The 26,794-nt window shown below is 32.6% G+C and overlaps 1 protein-coding gene across 1 annotated transcript in view; it reads right to left on the bottom strand.

Annotated features, from left to right (window-relative positions):
* Positions 1–21,783, bottom strand: part of LOC118191999 (nephrin-like) — a 916,450-nt gene extending 894,667 nt beyond the window's left edge. Inside the window, exon 1 of the mRNA XM_085814264.1 lies at positions 20,728–21,783. Within this exon, the coding sequence (XP_085670390.1) occupies positions 20,728–20,785 (58 nt within the window). The 5' untranslated portion in view covers positions 20,786–21,783. The remainder of the gene's footprint in view (positions 1–20,727) is intronic.
* Between the last annotated feature and the right edge of the window lie 5,011 nt (positions 21,784–26,794).

Below are 26,794 nucleotides of genomic sequence, written 5' to 3'. Positions count from 1 at the left end.
GTACCAAAGAGTCTTCAGATGTTTCACGAGAGTCAATTCCATTAAGTTTCATTCAGCTCAGGTGAGTTTGAAACCCATTTACGTAAATTCATACTGGCCTCGCTAAGAATGAAAATCATGTCCTTGCTTAAATGTAAGGCCTTTGCTACATTAACTGTCCCAGAAATTAAATCATCTACGTAAAGCTCTTTTAACATACTGCATGCCTCTTTGTAGGCATCTTCATACTTTTTTAAACGCAGTCTTACTGTAGCTGTTAATAAATAAGGTGAGCACTTGACCCCGAAAGGAACTCGATTGTGTTGGAGAAATTGTAAGTTGGGATTACTGTGATCGAGATTTGGCCCTTCTTCATTTATCCACAAAAACTTTAAAAAATCCCTATCTTCTTTAGCTAAGCCTACCTCTAAAAATGCACGCTGAATGTCGGCACAAAACGCAATTGAATGTACCCTGAATTTAATGATAATCTTTAGCAAATCAGGATTTAAATTAGGTCCGCTTTCCAAACAATCATTAAGTGATAAATTTCCCTTACTTTTAGAAGAAGCGTCAAAAACTATTCGAACCTTTGTAGAATCCTTCTGCTCGCGCACTACCGCGTAATGAGGCATGTAATACCCCGTTTTCAAACTACTATTTAAATACGTATCTACCCGTTCCACTATATCATCTCTCAAGTGTTCATTAATTGTCTCATTATATTTTAAATATAGCTCGCTATTTTTCTGAAACTTATTATTTAAAAATTGTAAACGCTGCTTCGCGATTTCATAATTGTTATTTAAACCTTCAACACCCTCTTTCCACAATAATCGAGTTTCATACCTTTTATTCTTGTAAGTTGTATTTCGTTCAAATGACTCTAAAATTTCTTTATCTGATAGAGATATTTCTTTATCCGAACTTATCCCAATTGCTTCTAATTCCCATAAATTTTTAACTCTTTCATAATCTAAGTCCTCATTTACAACGGTTATATGATTAACTCTTGCGTCCTTACACTTTGATCCTTCGTCCTTGCCTTGAATCACAAAACCGAAAGTGCTTTCTGTTGCGACTAATTTTTTACAAATCTTCACGTTTCGTTCTCCTAAAATTTCCCAAATATAATCCGAACCTATTAATACTTGAATTTCGTCACTCGTACCAGCATCTGCTAATTCTATTCCCTTCTCCAACGCCATCTTTCGTATCCACCGAGAAGGAACTTTTACTTGCCCTAGTGTTATAGAATCAATGACTATTGCGTTAATTTTTATCTTTTTACTGGGATGGCTTACATTTTGCAATACGATTTCTACGATATCATACAAGCGCTCTTTTGCATCTTTGCATCCAAATGTGAAAATAATAAGCGCTTCTTTATTAATAATTTTCAACCCCAGTGAATCAACCACTTCTCGTAAGATGAATGACTTTGCTGACCCTGAATCTAGCATACAACTTAATACCTTTTCGTTCCCCCCTTTACACCTAACTGTTGCCGAAAACGTCTGTAAAAGAACGGAAGTCGGTAGTTTAATTTTGTTATTATTTTCATTACATAAGAGCGAAAGAGAAGCTTCAGGGATTGGAGTTTGTTTTGTCTGATTGGAAGTATCCGTCTCTAAACCTTTCGATGCGGCGTCACATATTAACGAATTATGTAAACCTTGGACATTGCACAGTCTGCATTTTTCATCTTTATGAGCACAGAAACGCCTTGGATGCCCTTTCGAAAAGCAAATAAAACATAAACCTCGATCCATTAATGCCTTTCGGCGAGCCTTTAAATCAAGTGCGCAATCATGATTCATATGACAAGCAGATAAACAAAATATGCAGACATTTTGATTCTCTTTCTTAGGCGTGGTAGAGAACTTTCGATTTTGATTAATATGTGATTTTTGAAAGTATTTAGAGGGAGTTTCGCTTTGACTAGTTAATACCGAAGCACCTTGCTTATTCGTACTGTAAATATTTCTTTTAGAATGCATGTAAGATTTATTTTGATAACTTTGATGGGAACATTTGTTTCGTATTGATGTTTCATTTACATCAAGATTCTTAGAACGCGCTAACATCATTGATGTTTCCCTACATTCCACTTCCGTTTTCAAGAACGTTAGTAGTTCATTAACATCGAAATTTTGTTTATCTCTTCTTTTCCTAGTGAATTCTAGAGTTAAATTCTCGGGTATTAACTTTAACAAAATAGGGGATAATAAATGCCCATAAGAACCGCTAGTAACATTTAAAGAATTTAAATTCCTTATTTGTATTTCTATATCGTCATAAAGCTTCCTCAAAGAAGCCGTATTTCCGGAATATTTAACAGGTTTTAAACTCAACAATTTATTCATATGCGCATTAATTAGCAGGTCATCTCTGCCGAAACGGTTTTTTAGTATATCAACAGCCACCGTATAGTTTTCACTAGTAAAAGTTAATCCACTAATAGCATTTAAAGCTAAACCTCCCAAAAGCGATTTTAAATAACAAAACTTGTCAACCGAACTGAGACTTTCGTTTTGGTGAATGGAATTACTAAACTGATTCCAGAATTCAAGCCAAGAACAAGGATCACCGTAATATTTTGTAATCGTTAATTTTGGCAATTTTAAAGTATTAACTTCACAAGTTTTCAACTTCGGTGATATAGTTTCCTCACTAGAATTTCTAGATTCAACTTTACACGCGTTTTTTCTTAATTTTTCCTGAATTTTACATTTAAAACTTATAATTCTTTCCTGACATTCTTGCGCGGAAATTACATCTGTTTCTAACTCCTGTTCCGTAATTATAAGTTTTTCAATCTCAGAATCGTATTGTTTCAACAACTGCGATTTTTCAAGTAACATTTCGAGTAATTCTTTTAATTTCTCATTCGCGGTTTCACCCTCTTCTAACAATGCAGATTCTATTTTACTCATCAACTTAGTAGTTAAGCCACGCGTCACCGTACGCAACTTCTTTGCCTTATTCATAGCCTCCATTTTACCATTAGAGTCTATCAACTATAATAATCACCAAGATTTTTATTCAACAATTCTATTCAAAACTGTAAAAATGAAAAAGGGCCTACCTCGAATTTCTTCGCGTTAAATCCTGGCTTTTCAGTCATGAACTCACTAATTTTCTTCGTCCATTCTTCATCTCCACAAATCAAGTCCGGTGTCAACAGTAAAAATGTACGTATCCAAATGATCAGAAGGTTGTTGATGCTTGTTCCTTGATCTATCTATCCAAGATATTTTACTGTACATTTATTTACAATTTATTTACAAGTCGTATGCCACCTGGCATGTTTACAAGCGTTATGCCTCCTGGCATGTACATGATAGACATATTCTGCCACCTGGCATGTGAATTGATACATCATATTAGTTTTCTGCCACCTGACAGATACGATGCAATTACCTCAATTAGCGGTAATACGCCCGACATTTTGGCGTGTCCGCTTCCCTTACGTTCTGTAACGCAACTAACTTTTTGTGCGGTGCGCCCTCTGGGCACAAATCACCGCAATCACCGAGGAGGCCAAAACAGTTAGGGTGTGTGCCTCGCATAGAGTATCGAGAGTATGTGCCTCGTCGAGAGGGCAAGTTAGGGTGCCTCGTCGAGAGGGCTAGTAAGAGTGTGCCTCGTCGAGAGGGCGAGAGCGTGTGCTCGCATAGAGTGCGAGATAGTTAGTATCGAGTTGGTGTCTCGTCTAGCGAGTCAATCCCTCGGAGTCGATCGAGTTGACACCCGGGCAGCGAGTGCCGAGTGGGTCGTCGAGTGCACCGAAAGAGTCTCGTAGTGTATCGCGGTTAGTGCATCGTCGAGAGAGCGTGTTGAGCTCCGGGAACGACTGAACCGAAGAGTCGGGAGCCGTGCTCTGTGTGTGGTCGAGTGCGTCCCGAGTTGTAGCGTGGAGAGTCTCGAGAATACGTGGAGTTCCGAGAACAACCAAGCAGAGTTGGGAGCTGTACTCTGGTGCTTTGCAGTGAAGCTGTCTCCACCGTTATTGCCTGATAGTGCGAAGGCTGTGCCGCTGATTGTTCCAGCGTGTTTAAAGTAGATCTTCGACAACTGTAAAAACGTATTTTGGAGCTGTCCTGACAATACTGGCTAATAAAGTCTGTTTCGATACTTCATCAAGTAGTATCGTCATTATTCACTCCAAATCCATACGAACCCCGTACGAACCTGAAGGAAGAAAATAACGTAACAACTGGTGTCAGAAGATAGAAAAACGTAACAATATATTACGAAAAACTCAGTCCCGCAGTATTATAATTGTCAGAAGCGAAATCACTCCTGCGAAAATTGATATTTCTTACAGCACTGCATTCAATGCTCTTTACGACACAAAATAATAGATTGCTCACACATAAAGGAAAGTTACAAAACCCAAACGCAGCAAATGTCCGACGCAAAATGCCATTCTAGACTAATAGCCCTTCTTGGATAACGCCGTTTTGGGCTAAAAAATATCAGAACATGGGCGTTTGCTGAATATGAAATCTTTCCCTTTGTCCAGCCATTCAGTTGCATTACAATTTGGAAATTCATATTGAGTGGTTAAATATATTTGAGATTGTTTCGGTCATTTGTAAAATTAAGGACGGGAAATTGCCTTTGAATGATAAAGGAATAAATGACTAACTGCTTTAAAGTGGATAACAGGAAATTATTTTCTGGATTATAATGATTAGTTAATGACGGTTTCAAACTTACTTGGCTTCTACTTCAGTGAATTTATATGCGTAGCAAATGTAGAACAGTACTGCTATCTTTTACATTTTGGGCTTGAATTTTCACAGATAGTAAAACACTGCAAGCCCTCGCTTGAAAGTAAAAATCTAACTAAATGTCAGCTTTAATTTTCTTTTCATTCCTTATTGCTATTTCCGCATTGAACTTTTAATGTGTTATTGCAATTCCAAATTGATAGCGAGATGATGTTTTAAAAATTTGGCTTTAGCGACTTTTTTAGTTATAAATAAATTGCTCCAAAAATTTCATTAATAAAAAATACAAATATATATTCAGTTGCTTCTGTGTATGTGTATTATATGTATTACGTGCTACAGAATGGATTGCTTATATATTTCGGTGGTCATCTGCTTTCAGTCAATGTTAAAACCCTCCTATATGTTTCTCACCAAAACCATAATAATCGTTAAGTACCATTTTTCTTTAGCATCCTCAAAATGGGATTTTTTAATAACTAAATTTTATTTTCAAAATAATTTGTGTACTAATGTTTTTACTTGTTTAAGCTGTTAAGCGTACTAAGTAACAAACGCATCATTTCTTTGCTTTCCGGTTTTCACGAGTTTTATCATGAAACGTTTGAAAGGCATGAAATTTAGTAGTTTACAAAAATGTCAGAATGTAAAATACTATTATTGAAATGGCGTTTCTGTGTTCTGGTTATTGCATATTTGCTAATACTTAATATCTTTATTTTATCAGAAAACCTTCCATATCATTACTGAAACTAATATATGGGCAACGAAATTAAGTGTTCTTGATATAACCACAGATTTTGGCATATCGTGCGTTTCAAGCCCAGGAAACATTGCTAATATAGCAATGATGTGAAACTGTGTTATATTCTAGGTATATTTGTAGTCCTTCTAAACTAAAATACTTAAGAATTGTATATCAAATAATTGCTGAGTGACGTACTTAAATGTCAAGTACAAAGATGGTTTAATTTACCCTTTATTCCAACTCAAGAAGATTCACGTAGCAATGATGTGGAACTGTGTAATATTCTAGATGCATTTCTAGTCCTTCAAGGCTAGAATGCTTAAGAACTGTGTAGCGAATAATCGCTGAGTTTCGTACTTAAATAAGACATCGAAAGAAGGCTTAATTTAATCTTTATTCCAACAGAAGAAGATTCACGTTTGAAGCCTAGGATACATCACTAACATAGTAATGATGAGGAACTGTGTAATATTCTAGCTAAATTTGTAATCATTCATACTTTAAAACTATTTAGCGAATAATAGCCGAGTTCCGTACGTAAGGAACAAGTCCAAAGAAGAGTTAAATTTATCCTTTATTTCAACTCAAAAAGATTTACAAATGGTCCCTTCTGGCGATTACAGTAAGCCTCCACTTGGTCTTTAACTTAAAATAGGAAGTGAAAGCCAAATCTAATGCTAACTAAACTAAAATCAGTCAAAGTTACACATAAATTACTAAAAGAGTTAGCCTTTATTAAAGATCACTCGTGAAAACTAACAAGAAACGGCAGAAAAGTTGTAAGATTAGACTTAAGGCAACAACGTGACCAAACGGCAGATACGCTGTACGAAGAAAGTCTCTTCTACTGAAGTCTCCAACTTCCGTTGATATGCTGCGATTGTCGTGCAAATGTCGCACGTTATGTTCCGGCTGTCTTAAAGTGGTGTTTCACTGCGGGCCTTGAGGAAAATTGATACATGAGCCGAGTGCAAGACTCACAGTCGATTGTATGGAAAAGGAAGTGACCCTGGTCACCTGAGAGGGTAGCAACATCTGATTTTCTGGATCCTTATCTATTAAAATAGACGAAAGATACAAAATTGCTTATACAATTAAATTAAATAATATCTTGAGTAGAAGTAATCTTCATCTGTCATGGCCTAAGCAAAGCAACTGCGTAAACAATGATTATAGTCTAAACAAAAGTAGGAAATATAAAGTAAAGGTCACCCTCCCAATTGGAGAACCCGAGGAACGCTATTTTGAAGGTGAAGGTAAAGAATCCATAATGCGAAGTAAACTTCTACTAAAGTGACTAAGACTTCAACTTAAATACTTGTTTCTACCTCATTTGCGTAATACGCGATCCTAAAAACTCATTCTGGTAGGAAATCATAGGTGGGAAACAGGAAAGTAGAGGAAAGCTTGTCCCAAAATAAAAATAACTATTACGAAATTAAAATAAACCCTCACAACTGGTATATAATATTAAATAAATATAGAGCAACCCTTGTTTGTGTAAATACAAATCTTGAGCTAAAACCAAACAGAATAAATTTATGTTTCCTCGTGCTTTAAACCTCAGATGCTACATGAGCATATTGAAATTTCACATTTCCATCATAATTTTGTCATTCCTGCTTTATACCATTGTGTATAGTTACACCTTTAGCAATGCGTCCGAGGAAAAAAGACATAAAAATTATCTCTTGTTAAAACACCGAAAAGTTTTAAACCGCAGTATAAGAATTCTGTAATTAATTATCATGCCTAGTTTACAAGGCACTTCGTGTACAGTAGTTTACCTAAAAGAGAAAAATACACCTTCGTGTAGCCCATTTCAATTTAATCCGATTTAAGCTTTAAGTCTTGAAAACAGGAGAATTCCCTAAGATTGTAAAGGTTAGCTTTACGTTCTTGCATCTAGAGGAGGTTATTAATCATCATTAGGTCCTTTTTATAACTCGTTATTAACTAAAGAGGTTTTAAGCCGAAAAGATTCAAGATTCTTATTTTGAAACATTCTTCTGAGAATATTTAATGTTTAATTTGATGCAGCATAGTGATTTGATTTATGAGCAATCGCTAGCTGCATACATTGTGCAAAATGGGGTTTTTTAGATTTATTTTTATCGCTGAATTAATAAGCAGTAAAGTCTTTTTTAATCCTTTAACGAGTCAGATATCTATATTTACGCTTTACTGTTAGGAATATAAATTTTCTTAACAAACATTTAAATCTTTTTTATTGTGTTATATGACCATTTTTATGATCCCTTTTCCTTTTGTAAAAGAGCACTGTTTTTAAATTGGAGCTGTTAATTATATACGCAAAGAATAAAATAGCAATTGGTACGTTAACTTCTGAGTAATTAAAATAACAAAAATGAGAAGAAACTTTTGCGCAGAAATGAAGATATTGCTGCATCTCAAATTTAAACAGTATTTTATATTAAAACGATTTTCTTTTTGCCATCATCATTCAGTTATCTGCATGCAGTGCTTTAATAATCAATTTCATATTCTAGATTTTTTCAAAGAATTATCTGTTCTCTGAATTGTTTTTTGTATGTGGAAACATATCTCAGGAATGTTCTTTTGAACAATCCCTTGAACAAAATGTTTATTTTCAGTAGTTTGCTCCTTTGGAGAGAACATAGGTAATCCAACGAGGTTGTCTATCTTAAAAAAAGATAAAAAAACCGAAAACTTTCAGATTTTATATTATGCCAAATGAGTGTTTTTTAACGCTTTGTGTGTTACCTTTATTTATTAAATATTATGTTCTTCGCACTTAAAACCCATAAAATTCAGTTCAGCAGCAAAATCACAAAATATTTAAAAACTGTATCTTTAGAATTTCCGATAGAGAGTTTCGCGCATTGCAGATAATTTGTTTTTCCGTACTGTGTTGTCTTTGCTCGCTTTGAAATCATTGACTTTGTTAACCAAAAATTCGTCAAAGTTATACAAATAATGAAACAGATAATAAAACAAAATAAGAGTTCAAATTCGGGCTTCTAGGTTCCCATGTTCGGGTGGAGGATTACGTTATTCAAACTTTGATAATTCTAGTCGTTACACCGTCGTTTGCACCGTCGTTTTTTTTTTTTTTCACAATGCGAAAAACATACATACATTCATGAAGATTCTTAATTATTTAATTTCTTTTAATATAATGCAGAACGATAATATTTGATGGCAATAATTCAAAAAGTGATACGACGTTTATAGTAAACTGACACAAAATGCCTTTGAGACTAATAGATCTTATCGGCTAATGTTTCTCTGGGCTAAAAATTAACTGTGCGATTTATTGAAGGTGTTTTTAGATTTACTATTTGTATCAGAAACATGAGGATGTATTTTACGAAATTAAAAAAATTACAAATAGCAGTAACATATTTCTAATTAAATAAGCATTTTAAGTGTTTTAGACATGACAGTTAAGTCGCAAAAAAAATTGAATTTTAAAATATTTCTAAAATATACTTTTTAAACATTAATAGTAATGATTAAGATTATATATTTACACTTTGCATAAATTTTCTTTTCATGTTAACGATTTCTAAAAGCTATATAAAAATAATATATGAACTTTGTGCAGTAAATCTAAATGCACTTTAAAACGTATAATATTCGTCTTCAGTTGATTAAATCAGCCGTACGTATTCAGTCAAATTGAAATGTCTCCCTTATGTTGGTTGTTTCACTGTGGTCATAATTAACGCGCAGTAAAAGTACTTTTACAGGTTTTTTTAAGTTTAAAGAGGAGGCTGTTAATATGCCTTGAAATTTAGAGAATGCCTTTTGGATATGGATCTCCTTTTGTTTATTTTAACCCAAAGAGACATAAGCTGAAAATTTGAGAAACTTTTCTATTCTCATATATGTCGGTAAATTTGCATCAACAACAAAAAAGCGATAGCATCTAGAACAGGAAAACCTTTCAAAAATTAACAATAAATAAATTCACTAAAACTATGTTAAATTATATTGCTGTCATTATTCTTATGCTACAGCTATTCAGTCAATAAAACGTTCTTAAAATATGCAATTTTAAGTTTATGTTAAGCTATTCAAATATTGAAAGCACAGGCGGCCCGTCTACTTACAATTAAGGTTGACTTCATGAATGATTTTCTAAGGGAAATTTGCTAGTAGTCATGCTAATGTAACAGCTTTAAATAATATTAAAATCTTGTAGTTTAAATAATTTAAATAGATGAACATTAAGGTATTTGTGAATGGCAATATTTGAAACCAGACTCGAGTGCCTCGTGCGACTCTCGCACGAAGAATGTAATTTATTTTTAAATGATAGAATATGTTTTCTCTTTTTGTTTGTATGTCGCCATTTTGAGTGCTAAATAAAGTTTTTTTCTGTGTTCCATCATTGGAGTTGCTTCATATCGCCAAAGAAGCATCACAGTCTTAATTATTTTGGAGGCACCGACCGAGATCGAATAATCGTGCGTATTTTTATTTTATTAGTTCATCATTGAACATAATATTAGTGATACCAGATTATTACCTCCTGTTAATATTGAATTGCTTTATTTTATTAGTTCATCACTGAACGCAATATTAGCGATACCAGATTATAACTTCCTGTTGATATTGAATTGTCTTATTTTATTAGTTCATCACTGAACATAATATTAACGATACCAGGTTATTACTTCCTGTTGATATTGAATTGCCTTATTTTATTAGTTCATCACTGAACGTAATATTAGTGATATCAGGTTATTACTTCCTGTTGACACTGAACTGCCTTATTTTATTAGTTTATCACTTGAACGTAAACTTAGTGATACCATTTTAATGCCATTTCTACTAGAGCTGAAAGGAAAAGAAAAATAGCTGAAGAGCAGATCTTGGAACCGATGAAGGAAGAAAATAAAGCATCCAGAGATGTATTTGAAGAAGAAGTTAAATCACCAGAACTAAAAGAGGAAGATGTTCACGAAAATTTTAAAAACTATAAAGAAATTAATATTGAGAATCATTTTGCAATGCAGCGTTATCCTCATCTTTCGGCTTTTGATTTAATATCAAAGCCGCTACTAATAGACGAAGAAAACAATTGTCGAAAGCAAATGACAAATGAATATTATCCGAAAGGCACAGATGAACTGAGGAAAGGCTTTGCTGTGAATTATAGCCGAGGAACTGGTCCACCATGGAAGAGATCTAGGGGCCGTCAAGAAGAAAAAAGAAGACTAATTTGAACACTGGTCCATTTTCTTCCTATTTAAATGTGGTGTAAAAATACATGTTTAAAACTTAAAATTTTCGGCCTGAAAATTTGGAAACTTATGAGAGAAGTTATCTTTTCTCTTTAAGCAATTTAGCAAGCCGAGCTTATAAACTTTCGAATTTTACAGAGCTTTTCCCTTCGGCAAGAGTCTCTCCGTTGGGGGAGAGGTTGTAACAGCTTTAAATAATATTAAAATCTTGTAGTTTAAATAATTTAAATAGATGAACATTAAGGTATTTGTGAATGGCAATATTTGAAACCAGACTCGAGTGCCTCGCGCGACTCTCGCACGAAGAATGTAATTTAATTTTAAATGTTAGAATATGTTTTCTCTTTTTGTTTGTATGTCGCCATTTTGAGTGCTAAATAAAGTTTTTTTCTGTGTTCCATCATTGGAGTTGCTTCATATTGCCAAAGAAGTATCACACTATACATGGGAAAGGTTCATGCTTCTGGATTCGAATGCAGGACAAACTACTTGCATTCAACGGTATAAATCCCTCCACCACTGGAGAGGATTCGAATTTTTAGGAGCTGCGTGACTTTTGATATTGGCAGAAAGCAATTAGCGGAATAAGTTATCAGAACTATATTTTACCATTTGGCGGTTTTGCTATATGCGGCTTACACGCAAATTATTAATAAATTTTTGCAGGCAACAAACAATGCCACCTAAGTATGCTCACTGCGCGCAAACAACCTTATAGTAATAAAGTACTGAATACCTTGTGCATTATATAACTTTCACAAAATGGGTTAACGAAAAATAGGAAATATGCATATTCATTCGTATCTCTTTTTGAGTGAGACTTCATATATGAGTATGTTCTGCAGAATAAATATTTTATTCTGATCTACAGTTTTGATTTTCTGATATAGGGAAAACGTTTTCAGTAACATCAGTCATCATAAGCATCAGTCACCGTAAAGCAATGCATTCATTCGATTTAAATTAAATCTTGAAGCTTTTTAATAATTCTTTCCGTACTTCTAAATCAAAAGACAATAAATAATTATTATGATCTACAGATTTTAATTTCTGAACCGTGAAGAATTTGTTTAAAACACTGCAGTCCAAATATTTAAATTATTCAAGCTTCCATTTTAGTACAAACAGCCAAATTCTTGTGTTGGTATAATAATGAATCATGTTAGGTTTTTTTCCAAGCATTTTATTAATCACAGTTATTGTTTAAAATCCTACAGAATCAATTAAATATGTTCATTGTTAACTAACATGGCATTAAATATTTGGAGAACCTTTCTCCCATCTTAAGTGAGAAAGTAATTTATAATTTTTACATACTTTAAGAGTAGTATGAAAATTATTCTTTGTCATCTGATTACAATTATATAATATTACATACTTAACTGTTTAATGTCCACTAATGACCAAATAATCACGACCGCTGAATACTTATATTTCGATTCGGGTTTGTACCCAGGAAAACGGATTGACTACATGGATGCTTTTGGGGTTAAACTCATTTTAACGTCATTGTGACGCTGTTTCTCATGGAAAGTCCTCCAGACGGCATTGCTACGCGTTAGGTAGATAGCCTTAGTGTGCTTTGCCCCATTAAAATACGCAAAGTAATTATTTATTACTTTTCCGATTTTTACATCAAACAATTATTTTTGTTGCTTCTTATGGCTTTTTTTGGTAATCAATTACTTTACATCAGGCCATTCGTCAGAAAACAAAACATTAACTTTAGATCTAACATTATCAAAATATTAAAAACACTTAAAAGTTGCAACACTAAAATTTAGTCTTTCACAATACGAATAATTTAAGACAAAAATTTCACAATTAAAATTTTGAAAAACTTCAGCGATTAGAGGAGAAGTAACCATGTGATTAGAACGTAAGATCCCTGACCATCCAATACACCCAGAGAACATTACCACTATATTGTTGGTCCACCAGCGGCCGAGCGGTAACGTTGCTGAACACTAGTAGTTCGGTTCGAGATTCGAATCCCGCGAACGGGCTGGCTGCATGGGCTTTTTCGTGGTTTGTCCCATGTGTAACGTGTATACGAGCCAGTTTCCCTTAGAAAGTCCTCCACGAAGGCCTCCCTCCCTTAAGGCAGATAGCCGAGTGCTTTGACGTAATCTAATAAAACCAAACCAAACCACTATATTGTTATTTAGCTCAAGATAGGGACAGGTGGGCAAGTGCTGCGCTTTCGTAGTGTTTGTTTTACAAATAGGCATTGGATATTAGTCAATATGCTGAGATGTTCAGCTAAGAAGTCGTATCCTGTACTCAGTGTAAAATTAGCCACAGACTCTCTAAGAGGCCTGCGACTGAACTCATTCCAGTCATCCCTGATATTCTCCCAGAGTTACCCTTCGGTTTAATTGATAGTTCTGTACGTCAAACATGTTAAGTTTAAAGTTGTTACATAATCGTTTATTGAGTTATAATTATTAAGTATTGAAATTTTTTAATTACTAATCCACAGCTTTCTGTTATATAAATATATATATATACATATAGAGAGAAAGATTAATAGAATATTTTAACTACTGTGGACACCACGCATTTTATGATAAAGTGATGTGTTTTGAAGAGCGTAATTGGAAGATCCACTCTGGCAAAATTGTGCCCTAATTTTCGGCATGTACGCACTACATAAATAAATAAAAATAACTATATTTCCCTCTATTTAAAACTTAAGCAACTAAACTTTCAATTCTGAGTTTGAGTAACTGACCAGTAGTAGCAAGTTTTACAATTTTTATTTACCCATGTCACTGTAAGTTTGTAAATAAACTTACTAAGTGTAGAATTATTTTTATCTTATACAACGTTCTTATCTAACATCTATTCAACGAGGACCATAGCTCTTATTATCCAAGTAAATAATAATAATAATATTGGATTATGTTTTAAAAACAAAATAGTAAACACGAACTTCTCACTTTTTTCTGAAACACCACAAATCAGAGTAGTAATTTTTTAACACCGAATAGTTTTTTCTAGAAGACAACGTTTACGCAGTTTTATTCTTAGTTGTTTTCAAACTGTTGAATTCTGTCGACGAAATTTCAAAGACAATGCTGCATTGTAGTCTTCTTTCTTTTAAGTTACATAGGGTAAGATGGGCAAGTCGTACAACTGGTCAAATCATATTTTATAAATATTAGGCGTAATACCACGTCAGCTGTGCCTCTGCTGGTAAAACGAGTCGCCGCTTAGTCAACCATATTGTTCCACATAGTGTTTGTCTGCTTGTAAAATTTCGAAGAAACCCGCGAAGAGAACATAATTCCGTGTAAATAATGCAAAGGATGGGTACACGATTTACGCATTGGATGTGAAGAGAAAATTTTAAAAAATCTTTGTGATCATTTTTTTAATTAATAGTATAAATACATTAAATGACAAAAAGAAAGTTTTATTACAGTTGTCCAATTTTAAACGTTATACGACTTACGCTGTAGGTATTACGATTTAAAATGCTAGTTATCTAAATCGTATCAGGTTCGTGTTCATAAATTTTATTAATTTTATCCAAGAGTGTAGACTGTATGGACTTTTATTTTAATAAATATCGACAACGAGAACACAAGGTATTATTACCAGACATATTTTTTTACTTTTTTTATACAGCCTATGATTTATACCTATTTTTAGGACTACGACGTACGCAAACTTATCCTAATCATTGGAGCTAAGAAGTAGAAATTTCTTTACGAATGATAGCTGATTAAATTATACAATATCAGAAATCAGGAAATATAGATATCAGGAAATCTGAGATGATTATTCACAGAGATTCAAGCCAAATTGGAATGTTGCACATAATCTTCAGAGTGAGGATTAAGGAAATACGAGAAATTAAACAGTTTAACGGGAAACAAATTGTATTTTGTATGAAGATATAGTGATGAGAAAAACATGTTTTTGATGATATAATTTATATGTTTTGTAAATAACTATGGTAGATGCAAATCTGAAACGAGTAAAAGCACGAGCTCGTTTTGTAAAAATGTGAAGTTTGCGTGAACATTCGTAATTTACTCGTTTTTGCCGATAAACATTTAAACTTCATGAATGGCGTTGGTAAACTGGAAAATATAAATGCAGGATTGTTTATTTTCTGAAATTTTTAGTTAAAACTTTGCCCTCATAACATGGGCAATCAAATATATCCGAATCGGATCTATTGTTCTGTTAATAGTAAAAAGCACGTTTAATGTTATATTAAAGACAAGGATATTTTCTCCCAAAAAATTTCTTTCTTTAGAAATTATAAAATAAAAATAATAAAACTAACTTATTACTCCATGTTTGATTATTGTGACTTTTGAATTGCATAAATTGTTTTCGAATATTTACGTAATTGAATTCAACAGCTTTCTAGGCATTTATCCTTAGAATATAAAGCAAATGCTCCGTTTCTATTTGGAATGATTTTAAGAGTTACAGAGAAGTCAAGTACCATCAGTTTGGAAATTTTATACTGCATGAATTGAATTTATACATTAATTTTAGATATGAAACACTAAATTTTAAATATAAAATACTGAAAAATTTCAAAAGGAAATTAATGTTCTAATACCCAGAGGATGTATCAGCCGAGAAATATTCATTAATTTATAACGAATGTAAAATACACATTTTAAGGCACTTAGAATAAGAGAGAAATGACAAATCAATAAAAGAACCTCCTACTAAACATCTTTATATTTAAAATCTTTAAAATAATATTAAAATAAATTAACTGTATACTTTAAAAGGCAAATGAAATCAATTTAGGATTTTTCGCTCGTATGCTGCTGGTATTTTTAAATTAAATATGATGTTAATTTATTCTGTAAAGAATACAGCCTTTCTTTTTCCGCATACAAATTATCATCCTTAAGGAAAATTTCATTATAGTACACAGCTGCGAACTATATATATATATATATATATATATAGTACACAGCTGCGAACTATATATATATATATATATATATATATATAGTACACAGCTGCGAACTATATATATATATAGTACACAGCTGCGAACTATATATATATATATATATATATATATATATATATATATATTATGTATTTTCATATACTATATAATATTAAAGTCAATACTGATAATAAATAAAAATATAAAGTATCAAAGTACCAAAGTAATAAATAAATATAAAGTATCAAAGTCAATACAACATTGCCCGTAAATACTTCCGCGTCATATTTAAACATATAAGGATAAGCGGTTCAAAACTCAGTCAATCGAAAGAAGTAATTTCTGTAACAAATAAATGCTCGTACGGAAGGCTTATCAAAAATTAAGCTTTCAACGAACTTAACTTTATATTAGAATATTTACATTTTGTTAAAACTGAATATTCATTTCGATTTTCTGTGAATTTAGACATCAATAACAACAAGGGGACTTTTAAATTAGTTTTATGTCTACTGCATAAAAGAATTCACTTTGCACATTTGAGTGCAAATTTGTGTGAGGTATTGAAATTTGTGTTTTTACTGAAGCAATTTTAAATCAAGTTAAAATTATACAGCATAGTACGAGTAGTACTGTGGCAATCTATTTTCTCAAAAAATGAAGAAATCTTCGCTGATTGTACTATTTTAAATGCACAGAATAGCACTTTAAATTCTCTAAATTTATAATCAGTTATAAATTACTGTACGTTTACTACGCAAAGAAAAACAACTTTAAAAATTTAAATACAATTGAAAAGTGTACATATTTGTTAATATAAACATTAATTAAAAAAAACAGCACTTTTTTAAGAGCAATAACAAAGTTTTGGTTATGATTAAACTTAAAAAGCTTAAGAGATCTGCATATGATATCAGAACTAACGCTCAAGGTTAACGCATATGTGTTTCATTCAATATATAAAGTAAAATCTGAGAGGCCTTGAAGAGAATAGTTGTCAATGATGTCAGCTGCTGAAACCATGATTCAGTCCAAGATTTCCTGCGCAGGGAAGGCTTGAATGCTTGTAAATGTACATGGACTTAGTGACACGGAGCCACTTCAAATACAAAGAGAGACAAAAGTCCTTTGAAGAGGATTGAGGCTGAGGAGGGATAAAAGACACTCTCATCCATGCCTTGAAGGATTTTCCTCAAAAGTGGAATGAAGTTGGGCAAATTCGTACAACCACTTGTAAGCCGTCCAAGATTAGGATCAACGACAGACCCATGTGTATGCTTTTAAGCACGGTAAAATTCGTTGATTTGTTATCAATAGCGAAGAAAATCCTAGCACAGATTAGGCTGATTTTTAAGCCCCAACAATTGGCCTAAGTCCTTTGTCCTGGAAAGCTACTAATCAGTATAAAGAGGTTGAAATTGTGTTGCACATTATGAACAACCAAAGAGTTAAGAATAAACGCGTTGCTCTTTAATTTTTAGTTGATTTAATAATTCTCAGTGTTTATACACATATATAAATACCCTCTGTCCCATATGCTTTTAATTTTTGAAGAATGTACGTGCAGATTAATTTAAATCCTGCCCGTTGTCATTTCCTAATTCTAGGTAAGATTATTTGCAACAATAATATTTTCTTCAAAAGGATAATATTTTCTAGCATTACAATAATGGCTAATTACGGAGAGAATATGTCCGTTAAATAAATATCAGCAGTCGAAGTTTGTTGGTGGTGAATATTATCTTCTAATATGCTTGTACTCTCTAAATTTAAATGCTACGTCTGATTAAGAAATATTTCAAGTTCATTATTCGAAAGTTCAGTTTACTTAGATTACCAAGTAAAGAACATCTGAAAGCGTTCGAATTGCATTTCTTTTGATAAGTTTTCTATGAGTACAAAAATGCCTTTCTCATCATCAGTTGAATGTTTATGTTTGACACACACGTCTTAGACAGATAAAAGAAATGACCAATTATTTTAGATGTTTGAAAGACATCCAGTTTGAAACGGAAGAATAGCTGCTGTGGTAAGGAAAATGTTATTGATTTATTTTTCCCATCAGTATACTTTAAATTTCTCATCCACTGGCCTGTTTAGGATTGCATTAATGAATCACCATTTGCCATTTCTTGAAAAATTCATTTTCAAGTTAATTACATGAAAACAGCTCCTTTCATTAATGAAATCTTCTTCTACTGTTAGACTAAATTTGATGCTCTGTTTATTTAAAAGCGATTGAATTAATGGTCACATAAATATAAATATTTGGAAGCATTAATTACACGAAAATAGCTTCTTTCATTAATGAAATATTCTTCTAATGTTAAACTAAATGTGATGCTCTTTTTATTTAAAAGTGATTGAATTAATGGTCACATTAAATATAAATATTTGAGGCAGTAATGAAATCCTATATATTATTATATCGGTAAAACTAATCTATATAAAAATAATATTAGAAAATATTATTAGGATGCGTAGAAAATATTATAGAAATTAACAAAACGTTGATCTCTCCCGTATTAAATTATTATAAAGTGATGCAAGTTGCTATAATAATTTACCGCATCGCTAAATTAAGAACCAAACTAAACTAAACTAAATGGCGCAACAGCCCTCAGTGAGCCACGGCCTGCCGTGCCCTTATATCTGCTTTCCGGACCGTAGGCTCCGGGGTGCATGAGCGTCTACCCTGTACGGTCAGTTTGTCGTCCGATCCCCGGCGTTTAGTCCCCAAGCGAACTTAGTACTCATTTTATAGACCAACTACAGAGTCAAAAGCTTGAGTCAACATTGTCCAGCCCGGGAATCGAACCTCGAAACCGCGGTGCTGCTTCACGACGCGCTGGCCACTCGCTAAATTAAGTAGTACTGTAAGTATCCAAAATCCGTAATTACGGAATTCATTAGAACAAATTTTATCTCTACTCATTATATTTCATTTCCAATTTAAGAATCATTTGCTTATTTAATAGAAATTATATCGATTCAGTATATAGTCTTCAACAGAATCGATAGATCAAAGAAAGTTTTACATCACGGTAGAAATAATTTTATGTTTAAGAAATAAATAATTACTCCCATTACCTTTGCAATGCTATTGTATCTTCATGAAGGGCAGATTTGAAGTCATCTTTAAGAATATCAGAATATCACCCAACTTTTATTTAATAAATGTAACGCAGTAGTTTATAAATATCTTAAATTCATATTAAGGTAGTATGGGATTTTATTTCATGCAGTTTTGCGGAAGGTATTTGCCAACTAAAAAAGTTATTGGTTTTAAAAGAATTTACGTCCCTATTGTGGGTCTTAAAATTTAATCTTTACCTTATATAAAGTAAAGGAAGGTGAACAAAAGGTTAACAAATCGAATGCATCCTAATAATAATAATCGTTAGAAGAGCACTGTTTTATTATTTTTAAGAGAAAATTTCGTTTGTTCACCCCTCATTTAAGAGGTTAAATATATTTTACAGTTCATTAAGCAAAGAAAAAACTTCTTATATAATTTATGTAAGTAATTAAAATTTTTTAGACACCTACAAACTAATATTCTAATATGTACGAACTAATCGTAAAATCTATACGCATACGCATGATGAAAATATATTAGATCTACTAATAATATTCTTCAGGCAAGTAGATTTCGTTAACCACGATATTTGTCTTTCCAGTGTTGAGCAAAATGTTAACTTTATGCTAGGCAGGCATAACACAAAACATACTTAACAATATAATTAAAGGTAAAGTGGATAATAAAATTAATAAAATCAAAAATTCAGTTATATTTTGCTTCTAATTTCTTTAATTTTTTTCTAAATTTAAGGCACAATTTTTATTAAAGTAATTTCCCATAACTATTTAAAAACTTTTAAGAGATATACTTAGCAAATCCTGTAATTATTTTTTCAATGTGGCAGTATACAAAAGAATAGTTTGTAAAATCATGATATATGAAATTACCGCGTTTAAATTAATGCAAATGTTTAATGTGCTTAGGGTAAAATAGAACCTAGTTCTTCGAACTAGTAATTAGAAAATCATTAGAGATAACTATCCATTATCAGTACTTTTGTAACATAAAATTCGTTATTTCGCTGCTAAAAATATCAAAATTTAAATTTTATTTATATTAGCTTTCATACATAACAAAGTTATCACATAAAAGTTTAGAGTAACATTTCTTTAAAAGAAGATGAATATCTACTTATGGTGAATATATGAACTGGAAAAGTGCTTCTTATTCTTTAATTATTCAACGAACATATAACAACCGTGACCAATAATCATTAGTTTTTCTAAATTATTTTAAGCGCTTAAATTAGCCTGTCTTGAAATAACTGCTCATATAATTTTCATTTCCATTGTCATTAGTTTCATTTAAATCTAATATTGACACTTTTCATTTCATGTGTAAATTAAATTGATGCGTCTTGTACTGAAGAAATGACTTCACTACATGACATCCAATTTCAAACCACTTCAAAACTTACTAATAGTGCATACTGTTAATGTTTTAGTCTAGAATCAGATTTATTACTGAAAGAATGATGGTACGTAAGCATATGAACGATTACTAACTTTCTGTGGCTTAAAAAATTTCTTTGCTTATTTAATTTAAATTCGCTGTCGCATCATCTTGATTTATTACAATAATTTACTTCATATTGAGCAATCATTAAAATTACTTATTCTTCCAAAATATATAACAAAAACAGATTTAATTATAAATAACATTTATTTTGCATATTATTTGATAAACATAATTTATGTTATGACAGCATTTTCTAATATTAAAACATTTTCAGCGCACAGCAATTCTGCTGTTTGATGTGCTACAGTAATTCGTTAGATCAAAAACAACAGATTTTAAACCAGTAGCACATTACCTGAAATTTGTTAAGTTCTAGGTTAATATTCAAGGAGAAATAATGTTAATAATATAAACGCATTGATTATATTACAAAGTATATTTTTATGACTGTAAGGAAATGTATTTATTTACATATTATTTAATTACATTAAAAATGTCTCGTTGTTAATTTCATTTTATTTGAAGTACTAATGTAAGAAATTTGATTTACTTACCCACTTGAATGTTGAGTAGAAAAAGAGAGAATACACAGAAAAATCCTATTTGTGCCATAATAAATGTCGTTGATGCGAAGTATCGTTCGTAATACTAGAAGCTTGTCCCCTCAAATAAATGTTCACAACATAATTTGCACATATTAACAGCTAATTGTTTCTTTACTTATCCCTGATTTATCAATTATTAAACAAAGGGTGATGTGGTTATAATCTTCGCATCAAAATAAGGAACCTAAGGTACAGGTTCTTCAAAAGTTATAATAATTCCCTTCAAAACGTGAGTTCTCAATCATCCACATTCAGAAATTTAACAAGGTAAACACGAAACTTCCCAGTTTCACTTCTTTTTGAAAAGTTTCCAGATACCATGTGTTGACTAAACAGCTCGTTACTGCTAAATTTAATTACAATAAAATATCTGAATGTGGTCAGTAGTTTAAGTCATAAGCAGTAAAATAAACAGTGCTATTTAAAATATATCCTTGCTTGCAATTTCCAATACACGAATATGTTTTTATGAATTTGAATTATAGTTTAATTTCTAGCACATTTTTTAATGTTCAGTTTTGATTTAGAGAGAAATCCTGTTGCAAAATTTCTTACGCAATATGATTGATTATTAAACTTTTTCTTGAATATTAAAATTTTAGAAAATGTGTGATAGATAAAAATTCAAAACTGTTTGGTACTAGATAGAATACGTCTTAATTAAGTGTAATAGCTTTGGTAAAATGCAACTTTGAGTGCGAAAGAAACTAAACAGTTCAAGAGAAGAGGATACAAGTACCAATTCCAGACTTCAGCATTTTAAAAACACCATCCCCGTGATGATAATCCCATTTTTTTTCATTTTTTTGCCACCTATATTTAGTATTTTTGTAGAGCTTCGAAGATAAAATTATATCTTCTACTAACGCATGCTTCTACATTTGTGCAGAAAAGTAGCGACGTTACCCTATTTTTATCAAAGGCACCACACGGAGAACAAATCGATGGCCAACAACTTTTCTCTCACAAGAGCAGCGAAAGGCGCTGAAGTGCAGAGGAGAACTAGAGTCTGTTGTGATCTCGTATATGGCTTGACTGTCCTGTGGAGTTGAGTTCGTAGATTTTCGATGCGTGGAGCATTCGTGCGCACGACGGTAGTCGTAGATAGTGTTTCGGCTTTTGTGACGTCAGAAGACGACATTCGTGGCATCTATCGGATGCGATAGAAAACGCTTTAAAACGGCGCCAGATTTGTAACTGCGATTCGGCTCTTAGGCGCATACGCATTTTTTAAGGTATTAAATAGAGCAGAGTAAACTATATGATACTTTTCCATTGAAGCTATTATATTAAAATATTGTAGTCGTTTGAAAGCACATGAATTAGTTATTTTAATCCATTTCTGTGAAATGACATTATCGTTATGACCCGGAACTTTTTCCCACTTTATTTTTGCTTTCTAGATTTTACAAAGTTTCATCTTTTTATTTAATTAGTCTTTTTTTCACTTAAATCAAACCATTCCTTCCATAAACATAGAGCCTAACGCGTTACATTTTTACCGTGAAGCATTAATGACTTTCTGTGACATCGGAATCTCAAGTGTTTCGTTGGTTTGTTTAATTTCAGGAGCAAACTACTTCGATAACAAAAGCTTCGATAATATATTTTCACTCTTAAAGATGTAGTTATCCATTCTGAGGAAATAGAACCACTGATAACAATGGTTAACACGCAATTTATTGTACCACCGGCATCAATGTTTTGAGAACATTCAAAGGCAAGAGAGATGGTCGTAATTTAATGTTCGCAGCACTGAATTATGACATTAAATAATACCTATATGTTGCTAGGGTATGCACCGTCTGTGTGATTAATAATATGTGCTGTACACAGTTTCGGTAATACAAGATAATATACACTAAATATTCAGTCAACGATTTAATGTATTACTTACATTCATAAATGCATTGCTATTATTGGTGCTGTACATCATTCATCCTATTTTAGCATTATTGGTAAAAAGCATTTTTCATAATAGATGATTCTATTTGACTGTGCGATTTGTATAGTGCGTTAACAATATTTATGTTGTTTATACCATATATAACCCACAGAGTGAGTGGCTGAAGACAGCTGAATGGTACTAGTTGTACCCAGATTCGCATCAATGCGAGGACATGCTGCATGAGTAATTTCATAATTTTTCTCAAAGTGACGCAAATATGAGCTTTTTTCTTTATAATGTTCTTCACGAAGGCTTTTAGCAGAAATTAGCAGAAATCTTTTTCGTACTTTGTTAAATAATGTATCATTTATAACATACACATGTGGCGTAATCAGTAAAGATACTAAACAAGGGTTTTGATTTAGATTTCTTGTGCTTACTTAACCACCAACACAGGACATGTTTCCCGAGAACGATTTTTTTAATTATCATCGGCAAGCAATTTAAATTTGTTAATGAAAATGAGTGTCACAACCAAAGTTATCAACCAGCTTTAGGTGTATAGTCAAATTATTGATATCCCCAGATGAGATGAGATTTAATAATTACAGATTGTTTTAATAGCTTCAAAACAGATTTAATTTACACACTCTCGTATAACACTGTAGGTAGGTTCCTAGAAAATGCCGTGTTGTGTGAAACCGTGTTGTAGGAGACCCAGAGGTAGTACAAAAAGGAGGGTTACGTTCCGAAAACTTTTTAAAAACAAATGTTTTTTAATTTTACATAAACAACTTAATTTTTATTAAACATATATATGCATGTACAACACAAAACATTACATATTGTAATTTAACGCAACTTTAGTTTAATAAATTTCTTCGTTGTCACTGCTCAGTATAATCAACCGAGAACGTTTTTTCGTGGAATGAGATGGCTTTCATTTTCAGAATACCTTTCTTCATTTAAAGTTCTGGCATTTTCTTCCCTCTTTAAAAAATCTGTAATTTTATTTCTTTACTAGTTCTTATCGGGTCAATGTAAATTTCTTGATACGGAGCTAGACAGTTTTGCAGCTCTCTTTTGAATTTTCAGCTTATTTCAGCGGAAGGGAATACTCAAGAAACATGAGTCGAGAGTTTCAGCTAAGCTTAGGCATCCTTTTAGTTTTTTTAATGCTAAATTATTGACTGCACTATTTTCATCAGTGCCAGTGTCTTTAGAATCGATTTGATTACGGCTTGGGATGCCATTTCCATCAAATCTGCTTCGTCAATTTCTTCTTCCGCTAATAAATCTTGAACGTCCTCAATAGCCATGTCGACAAAACCTTCGCATCCGATTGATTCAGCAAATTTTAATAAGCCACTAATTTCATTTTCTGACGATTAATGCACGTTTACTATTTCATCTGAAGAGTGATATCTTCTAAGATGCATTTAACGCTGATGCATCTAACATGCATTTAACGCTGATGCTTCCAGTTCTTTCAGAGACAAAGATACGATGTCGATACAGTGCTTGATTGAAAATGTTATCCAAACTTCCATTACCTTAATTAATTTTGAATCGGTTACATCTAAAATGCACTGTAATGCTGTTCTTATATAATATGTTTTAAATGTATAAATAATACTTTCATCCAATGATCGGAGAAACGAAGTAGTGTTGGGTGGTATAAAGAGTATTTTGACGTTGGGATGATTCAAATCTTGTGTGTGACATGGAGCATAATCTAATAGTAATAAAGTCTTGAAGCTCAAATTTTTCTGACTTAAATAACGTTCAGCATCTAGAAGAAAACAATTTAAAAGCCAAGCTTTAGCTTCATAATCAACGTCATAGCAACTTCAGAATCAGCCGATGCAAATTTCTCTTGAATTCTTATGCTAAGTGTTGCAAGACGCTTTTTGAAATTTCCAAACCAACCATTACTTGCCAGAAAATCAGGATTGACAGAGGATTCTCCATGTTCTTTAAGGTGCTTGAAAATTTTGAGTGCTTTTTGTTTAATGATATCAACATCCAACGGAATTCTTTTTTGACAATTATCATCAATCCAAATACTGTGTGCCATTTCCATCTTCTCAATTATTGACGCTCAGGGAGGTTAACACTGCACGTTTTGCGAATGTCGAAGATCCTGCAGCAACTGCATTTCTTATTTCGTTTTCATTTTTCGTATAGTCGGGACTACTGCTTCATTTAAATTAAAATGTTTTCCAATGTGAGATGCCTTTTTACCTTTTAAACGACAGTCCAAAACTTGTACCTTTACTTCTAAAGAAACGAATTTCCTCTTTAACATTATTTTTTTATCTTTATCAGAGGTGTTTTGAGACTGCAACCTAATGACTTAAAGATGAAAAAGTTATTCTTTAACACACCCTGGCTAGACGCTGACCAACAACGTGAGGCACGTTTGAGGCATGGAGATGAGGATTCGAAATTTGGAAGCCGAACGTGAAGGTTGTGCGTTTTAGAGCACTTAATGTGATCTCATGTTGTTCACATTCTGCGATAGTGAGGTTTCTTCATTGTTATCTAGTCATTGTGTTCTTTTGAGATTGGGTATTGTTTCTGTTGTGCAATTGTGCTTTGAAGGTCATGGAAAGAAACGATTTTCTTCCGTTACCGGTTAAGAATTCAACGGTCGCTCTCCACCACGTGGCCCGTCTCCCTGAGGGCATTTGTTCCTTCGGGTACTGGATCTTGCAAAACAACTGGCAGAACGTACGAAACCAGGATTCTTATGTGTTAAATGACTATATGGGTGCTTTGCTCAGTACGGAAAATCTTCGTGCGGAGTTTCTTTGGATTGCTTGGGCATTTTTTTTTATCATGTTATAGAGAAACCGTGTTAAAGGATGTCGTGTTATAGGAGGGCTACCTGTATGTCATTTATTCGCCCATTCATGTTTATGTTACAATCTTTTTATACTTTATAGATGTAAATTTATTGATTAATGAAATTTACTGATTGTATTATGTACAAATTACTGACTATTGATATAAATTTAATAATTTTGTGTTTGTACTTTCTAACTTTTTTTTTTTTTTTTTTGTTTTTTCTCCTCTCCCTTTCTTCTACTAAAATGTCTGTATTTTGTGGGTTAAGTTACAGGTAATATAAGTTCTCAATCCAACATTAATTTTATTTCCTCTATGACTTTCTAGTTAAGCTGTCTTCAAGCCTTTTCCCCTCTCCTTTCCCCCTTTAACTGACTTCCCCTTCTTTTTATTTCTCTGATAACTTCGCTTCTATGTAACTTAGCGGCCTCAAACTCTTCTTTTCATCCCCTTGTTATCCTGTTATTCCCTTTTAATTTCTAAGTTTTCTCCTTAACCACATTAGATAGCGCCCTCTTTTCATTTTCTCCTCTTGACACTTTACCTTCTTTTTTTTCTTTTGCTGACCCCCTCTTTCTTTCCACTCCACCCCCTCCTCACATTTTTTTTTATATTTTAATTAATCCTTTTTTTTTCGAGCAATTTTTGCAACTATACACTTGTTGTATTTTTAGAATTTTTTTTTTTTTTTTTTTTTTTTTTTTACAGTTTCTTCTAGTGGAAACACCTCCACATTCTTCCTGTTGTAAACCCGCAACCTCTTTAAGATCCAGGCTCTCCTATTACTACTCTTTCTGCACTTGCAATTCTCCTTCTGTTCACGTTTCAGCTATTCCTTACATTCTCCCCCATTTTTCATCACTCATCTCTTCTCTTTGCTATCTTTGACTTATTAACATTCTTCGGGCCTCTGGCATACCACTACAACCTCTCGGTTTACGTGTTTATCACTTAAATATATGTGTATACTTACAAAATATCATGTGTACTGCTATTTATTGTGCTTACTGAAACTTTGTGCATTAATAATTAATTATTTCCATCACACATTTGCTGTGTTGTGTACTGTAACTCTCACTACGTGCTCAGTTTCAAGTTCTGCGCAAGTGATAATTTGTGTGCACTTTACATTGTAATTCTTCCTGCGGACTCAATTTTAAGCACTGCTCAAGTGAACTACAGTTACGCAGTGGCTTTGTGATTTAGTGTATTCAGTGAATTAGAGACTCAGTGCCTTAATATAGAGATCTCAACAGCTTCCTAATATAAGACTTCAAC

The sequence above is a fragment of the Stegodyphus dumicola genome, chromosome 1, assembly GCF_044657685.1.
Source record: "Stegodyphus dumicola isolate Sdum_Otavi_A_Nest chromosome 1, ASM4465768v1".
NCBI classification, from domain to species: domain Eukaryota; kingdom Metazoa; phylum Arthropoda; class Arachnida; order Araneae; family Eresidae; genus Stegodyphus; species Stegodyphus dumicola.
This window is presented reverse-complemented; position numbering and strand designations above follow the sequence as displayed.